The 7,500-nt window shown below is 55.8% G+C and overlaps 1 protein-coding gene across 1 annotated transcript in view; it reads left to right on the top strand.

The window, feature by feature from the left end:
• Positions 1–7,414, top strand: part of LOC119098632 (connectin) — a gene marked incomplete at its 3' end in the record, with an annotated part of 37,579 nt that extends 30,165 nt beyond the window's left edge. Inside the window, 1 exon segment of the mRNA XM_037221602.1 lies at positions 7,221–7,414. Within this exon segment, the coding sequence (XP_037077497.1) occupies positions 7,221–7,414 (194 nt within the window).
• Positions 7,415–7,500: the final 86 nt, after the last annotated feature.

The raw sequence follows: 7,500 nt of genomic DNA, 5'->3' as shown, positions 1-7,500 counted from the left end.
CTTCTGACCCGGCGGCGATAACCTCTGCTGGCGGCAGCTCCTGCTCACCTGAGGACTGGAAGACGCATCAAAAATGCAGGCGACTGCTGTAGTTCCCTCTCTGAAAAAGTTTGATCAAATTGCGATGGACACGAACTGCAACCACCTGCTGTGGGACCGTATGAATAAGGGAAAAGATGAAAACGTGGGGCACGTTGACTTCACCAGAACACGTCCAAGTTGATATCCCTGTTACGTGGAACGATATTAATTAGGACTAGCCTGCAGTGGCGGTTGTGCAGTGCTGCAGTGGCGGCCTCCGGCCAGGGTCTGCCTCGCCGCCGTGTCTGCGAGACGGGGCCGGCAATCGTGCCAGTCTTTTTGTGCTGAGCTGTGTGCTGCGGCCGCATAAGAGCCGCCGATTAGGGCAGTCCGCTACCGGACCGGACGTGCTGGCCGCCTGCACACCGACGCCGGCGGACCAGATGGCGGCCGACCCTCCCACAGCACGGCGTGCCGCGGGCTGACACGCCACTGACCCGGTGCTGACCCGCCACTGGCCCAACACGACCCGCCGCTGACCCAACGCTGACCCACTGCCAGTGTTGCATGCTGCAGCCGCTCGCCGCGTGTGGTCACCGTGCGTAAGACGGGTCGCAAGGCTTGAGACGTGCGCGACCCGTAATGTAAATGAGCGGTCGTAGCCTGGCGGGGGACAGAGGTCATCGGCAGTCGCATGACTAAGGCGCAGTTCCCGGCAGTCATTAGAGAAGGTTAACCGGGCTCCGTTGGGAGGGAGCCTCGCGCAAGTGAACGTGCTGGTACGGCTGCCGAAGCCTGAGCAAAGTTGGAATGGCAGAGCCACCAGAACGGGCATCCGTGAACTGGAAATCATAGAATTATGAGTAAACTTCTATGATGCGCCGCCAACGTACCACGCATTAAGTCGACAAATAACAGCTGCTTGAGCGGAAGTCAGTCTGCAAACGATCCGCATTCAAACATGGCATTCAATGATTTCCCGTGAGACTCTGCGGCCTCGGTGTGGTATGGCGCCGTCTGCAAACAGGCCGCTGGTATGGGGAGCGGCCTGCACGGAAGCCGACGGTGCTCGGCGAGTGCGGGGGCGTGCCGCCGGCAGCCTGGAGCCGAGACGGTCGCCTGTCAGGCCGCCCAGTCGCCTGCCGGCGCCGGCTGGCCGCTCAGTGACGTCACAGGTGCGCGCCGGACACGGCAGGCGCAGCTCTGTATGATGTTTGTTGCTGCGGCGGCTGCCGGTGGTGGACGGTCTGGTGTCTGCGACCACCGAGCTTCCTGGACACGTCATCGTCGCGTCTTCAGCAGGCTCCCCGGCCGCTGCCGTCGCGTGCCGGCACAGTCACGCGCCGATCTTTGTCCAAGTCAACTGATCATCCGTCGGGTTGTTTGAGTTTGTGAGGCAGCAGATCGCAGACGACGTTGATCTGTTGGCGAGGCCGGGTGGACACCGTTGTGATGATCAGGACTGGAGAGGCTGGATATCGTGAAAGATGACTGGTGGTCAGGACTTTGACGTCAGAACTTCCGTTGGACCTGTTAACTGGACTGGGGACCGGCAGCTGGGACTGCCGAGCTAGTCTGGGCGCCAGTGACTGGGACACTGGAGCGGGAAGTCTGGGACGCCGGGCCACTGTGACTGGCAGGTTAGCTCACCAGACACCATCGGACATCTTCGTGAACCGGTGCGGCAGGCCAAGCCCCGCCAAAGGCACACACCGCTGGGTGGCCCCACCTTCTGCGAAGCTGTCGGCGTATGATGAAATAACTTCACGCCGTCGCAGTATGCATGCCAATGTCGCAAGTCACTTTCGTTACAAACGCGGTGTGTGGCATTGCAAGCATACTCTCCCTGGCCACATTTTCGGCTGTAGGCCATGAGTGGGAACAGTACAACTCCCAGATCTCTGTGCTTGAATGACAGCCGGTGGGAACAGTACGACTCCCAGATATCTGTGCTTGGATGACAGCGGGTGGGAACAGTACGACTCCTAGATCCCTGTGCTTGAATGACAGCGGGTGGGCCTCAGCAGGCGCGGTGCGGATGGGACTTCAATTAGTTCGCCTAGTTACCACTGCTAGGGTGTCTGCCAGTTGTCTCCCGCTCTCGCTGAGGTTCCCCATTCTAAGTCTGAATGTTACGAGACATAGCCAACTGTTTTCCCGGCACCGTTTCTTATGCGATGTCCGCTCCTGAGACTTTCGTAGATGTGGTCCTGTTTGGATTTGGCGCGCCGGACCGCAGCGGTCCGTTTTAGCCAGCCTGCTTGCTGATGAAAGCTGTACTGGGCCGTGCATAACATTAGCGATCGTCTGCAACTCATCACGTTATTTTACCATGCCTTTCAATCGGAGTTACTGACCATTGTCTCTTGGCCGATCTCCTTTCGAATCGAGGTGTTCCCTCAAGTTTAAGATGACAATCATCAGACATATTAAAAAAGTGGAAAGACAGATCCAACATTATCACCCCCTGTCCTCCTGTCCACCCTATTACAAAGACGATCGCACAAACAACGCACATATTTGTGTTATGAAAATTGAGACTATTACGTTTTATCGCGCATTTCAAACTTGACCACGGACAACTAAATGCGTGCATGCCCATCGTTCATCCCTAGCGTAAATAGTTTGGTTAATGAAAATGTATTTTGCGTTATTTATTACCAACAATTCACAAAGCTGCCTAATGAAAACATGTTTTCCCAAAAGAAGCTCATGCATGAACTAATGATTATGAAGATTGGATCCTGGTCATGCCATGATACATACTTTCATGACCTAATTCACACAAAAATGTTTGAGTAATAACCGATGTCACGACGCTGAAGGCAATGACCACTAGAAACATGGATGAGAAAGCCAAAAAGCCAGTCTTCAATAAATTCTGCTGTCACTAGCGAAGCCAGCCACACATATGGAACGCAGAGCAAATCTAGGTCAGTCGAAAGCTTACATGCATGCAGCGACGTAGTGAGACCGTGCACCATTCGCTTCATGTCCTAGCCGAAGTCTCCCATCCCTCGGTGGGCCTCTGGCGGTGCCGTCGTCGCCGCTGACACCATCACTCTCGTGGAAGCGTGGCCAGCCCTCACAGACTCTGGCGACAGACTCACAGTACAGCCTACCGATACGCTCCCTCACAGTACAGCCTACCGATGGCCCATCCGGCCACGCGCAGGTGCCAGGCCGTTTTTTGCTCGTACCGCGGCGGCGTCGTTGCGAGTTTTTAGGGTCGGCTCGTGGACGGTACGTGTTAAGGAGAAGCGTGGTCATCGAGCGACGTGCCGGCCCAGCAAACCTGGCGGCAACGGAACGCATACGCGGTATTTCCAGGGGCTGATTAGCACGAGCTGTTTGGAACTTCGACCACTTTTAAGCCACCGGCTTTTTTGTCGTCCGTTGTGCGATGGTTCCATATCTTTTTTTTGTCTCCTGTTGTGCGATGGTTCCATATCTTTTTTGTCGCCCGTTGTGCGATGGTCCCGTATGTTTTTTGTCGCCCGTCGTCCGATGGTTCCATATCTTTTACAACTTTATTGAGGCATTCTTACAAGATACGAGTCGCACGAAGTGTGATGCGAGCTTCTTTTTTGGTAATCCAAGACGGGCAGGTCAGGTCCCCGAGGGAAGGTGCCTGTGCTAATTTGCTGGAGGGACTGTTCGTTAAACTGGCTCAATTTGTAGCTACAGACAATGACGTTTTGGCTCACCATGTCCGGTCTGAAGCAACGAAAGAGACGACGGACTCCGACAAAAGTACAAAACACAAATACGATCCGAACGTCCAGGCTAACGCACGTGGACGTACCATTGGGAGCTATGCGGAATGCTAGAGGATGTCACCGCTGCATTTGCCACCGCCTTAGCTCTATGGTCGGGAGAGGTTTGTTTCGTCATCGCCACAAGCTAGCGAGTGTCCGCCGAACAGAGAGGTAACTCCCCTGTCTGGCGAAAAGGAAATAAATATACACGCACGAGTTGTCACCAGCAGCCGGTAAACAGGCCAGTCATCGCGGCAGCGGCGGCTCGTCGGGCCCGCCGGCTGGTGCTGCCCAGCGGTTATATCAGGCTGGTGGGAGGCGGCCAGCTGTAGAGCTGTGATTGTCGGAGCCGTTTCTTCTGGCGCCGCTGTTATTTGTGGAGACGCGCTCTGGCGCGCTGTCACCTTACCGATTTACATCGCTGCCTGGCAGACGGGAAGCCGGGCCGGTCTGTCACGTAATGTGCTGCCAGCGGACACATCCCAATAGAACAAGTGTTCTCGTTCAGCCAGCGCCGCCCACAGCAGTCCGCACTTTTTTGGCACCAGCAAAAGTGGTTGCTATTACTCCGACGGGTAATGAGCACGACGCCACGCCCTCTGAAAGACAGACACGATGCTTAATTAAGTCCTTTTTAAGAGATCAGTCGTTGGCGCTCTGTGAATTTGCGACCGATGAAAATGCGAGTGTCAAGCACACTCGGGAAAGTGCATATTGTTACTCTTCAAAGATGATATTTGTGCTCGCTGTTCAGTGCATGCACACTGCGCTGAGAAGACAGCCCCAGCGCCTCCTGCTTGATAGCCGGGTCTGCGTCAGCTGTGATCTGACACTGCCTGGGGTCAGGTGACCGCCCTCTGACCTCGCGTGCGGGCCGTCACGGTCTCTGACGAGCCGATAGTCTGCTCGGTCAGCCCGGTCTTGCTTCGGTTCGGTTCTAACCCGGCCGGGTGGGTCGCCCATCTCGCCCCCAGCCCTGTCCACGACCAGTCAAATCATGTCTGAGGGTCGGAAGTGACGGGAATCCAGGGGGTTTGGGTCGTTCAAAACTCTTGGTATGTTCATGAAGGTCTAATGTAATTAAAATGTCCATGTTTGCATTTACGCGGCCGTATATCAACACCTTTGCGAATGCCAAATTTGTAAAGGAAGTGAAACAGTAATTTTGCTGCTTATTTATAGTTTTGAAAATATACATTGGGTAGATATTATGCCAGAACTTATACAGCTGCAATCCCTACCATAAAGCAGAGCCAAGATGCGACCACGCATGCAAAGCAGAATGTGACATTCTTGACGCAGCGTTTTATATGTTTGACACACGTTGAAATGTAGCACACCGAGCACTGCAATGCACAGCAAGTGGAGATGTCACCGTGATGTTTCATTTTTAGATCCTCCTGCTAACAGGGGAGCAGCTTTTGGTGCATAATTTTCGTCTCTGATGTCCAATTTTATTTGTGTTCTCTGTATAAGGTCAATGACAGTTTTGAAACCATGCGATTTCCAGCCAAGGTTCTTACTTTCACCGTTTATTTTACAACTGTCCAAGAGGGCCAATATTGATGCAAATAAACACCTCACCAGTCCTCTGCTGTACCCGTCTGGGAAAGCGTGCTGGTTTATTTTCCGATCGTTCCAGCTGGGCTCAGTACGTTTGGGAAAACACAGCTCAGCACCAAGGTCAACAGCGAGCAATGACCAGACGTCGAGCGCCGCCGGCTGCCGCCCAGAAACGCGGTCCTGCTTTGGAGGAGTCGGCTCAGCCATCGGCTGGCTGGCAGCCCCCGCCACGGCCCCGAGCCCCTGTCGACGCCCTTGGCCACACCCCCGCGATGCCCCTGCGGGCGCTCTTGCGATGTCCCTGCCGGCGCCCCTGCGGCGCCCTGGTCTCGCCCCTGGCGGCCGGTGGCACGGCGTTGGACCCTCTCCAGCCAGACGACGGCGGAGATGATTCACACGACATTCACCCAGTTGGCGGCGACGGCACGACCGAGTCCGGCCCCTGTGACCTCGGTCTGGTCACGGGCCCTCTGTTCCGGTGCGTGACCATACGAGCCGCCGCTGCAACCGGCGGGGGAAGGGGAGGGGCCACAACCCTCCCACGGCGGGCGGACGGAACGCTGCAGTGGTGCACACTGCCGGCGGACAGCTGCCTGTGATGGGGCTTCGTGGCTCTGTCTTACAATGTGTGCATGGGACTGAACCGTCACAGACGTCTTTACTGATTGGACTGCCGAAGACGTCAGCACCGGAGTGGACCGTCACAGGCGTCTTTACTGTATTGGACTGCCGAAGACGTCAGCACCGGACTGGACCGTCACAGGCGTCTTCACTGATTGGACTGCCGAAGTCCAGTGCGGGCTCGGCCCCCAACCGATGGGCTGACGCGGCCCGTCAGGGCGACAGCCCGCCGGCCCTGTGTCCATCTGCGGGCAGCAGGACCTGGCTTCGGCCGCCGGTGACCGGCGCCGCCTGCAGAGATCCAGCCCAGGTCATTGGTCGAGAGCCAGTAATCAAGCCGAGGGCTGCTCAAGCTGAACCGGCGGAAATAATTGGCAGACTGGCATGCAAATGGTCGATCAGATTAGCGCGGCTCCTTTATAAGCGTGGCTGTCGTCGTTCAGGCATATTACGTGGGAATATCATAAAGACGGCGGTTGAGTGGGAGGGAAGGGGGGGGGGGGAAGTCATGAGCTGCGATAGCCGGGCTGATTTGGATTTCGATGGCTGCTCTTCACGTGTCAGAATAGTACTAATGTGGACGTTTGCCACGGGAAGCATGTAAAATGACCCGGAGAAGCGTGCAGTTGCCACGCAATCAAAGGTCCCGCTCACGTCCCGGCTAAAGGCTTGTGATGGCGCGTGCGTAGTATGCATCTCGTGGCCTTCCTTGGATTAGTTCTAAAGCGTATTCCAGCGGCTGGCTGGTGGAACGGCAGACCAGTGGCCCCAATTAATGGTTGCATACCGCTTCGAACGAGCGGGGTGGTACAGGATTGACAGCTCTAATCAGCGCTTTGCAATCAGGATTTTCCTTCCTAGTCAGATTGAGCGGAAGGACACAGGCAAAAGTCAAGTGATGCCAGGTTGCGTCATACCAGAATGGGTCTTTGACCTCAGAGACCAATGTGGCCGCTGCTGGACCGAGACGCGTCTCGGTTTCAGTGTGCAACGTGGGGGGAATGCGGCGACAGATGCCTGTGAAAAAGATGGTCGTTACCTGCGATTGATGCTGGGTCAGTCCAACTGACATGAATCAAACCTGACCTGTGTCTGCCACCTAGAACTGACCTAGAGATTCTGTCAAAGTCTCTTCGCGCGGAACGGTCTGACGTGTCTTCTCCCTTGGATTTAAGTAACATACCGCGCACTCAAGAGAGTGGTCCCTACTGAGGATGTCACCTAACCTGAACTGACCTGACCTGACCTCTTCCACAGAGAACAGACTGCGCTGTGACTGTCGGCTGGCCTGGTTGATGAAGCTGCGCTCGCGGACGGCCTCATCGCACGTGAAGGCTGCCCTCGACTCTGCCACGTGTCAGATGGAGCCCGGTGCCAGCTCCACTCCGGACCCGGCTCCAAGCGACGGCCTCCGAGGTGCCGGGCCGGCTCTTCAGCTCACCGATCTCAAGGTAAGCGCGTCCCAACTACCTATCAGTCCATGACAGCGATGACAGAACTGTGGGCAACGCTCTGAGAAGAACTGACAGCATTCATG

This window comes from Pollicipes pollicipes, unplaced genomic scaffold (genome assembly GCF_011947565.3).
Source record: "Pollicipes pollicipes isolate AB1234 unplaced genomic scaffold, Ppol_2.1 Scaffold_4740;HRSCAF=5597_pilon_pilon_pilon, whole genome shotgun sequence".
NCBI lineage: Eukaryota > Metazoa > Arthropoda > Thecostraca > Pollicipedomorpha > Pollicipedidae > Pollicipes > Pollicipes pollicipes.
The sequence above is the reverse complement of the archived record's forward strand: the minus strand, read 5'-3'. Positions and strand labels throughout refer to the sequence as shown.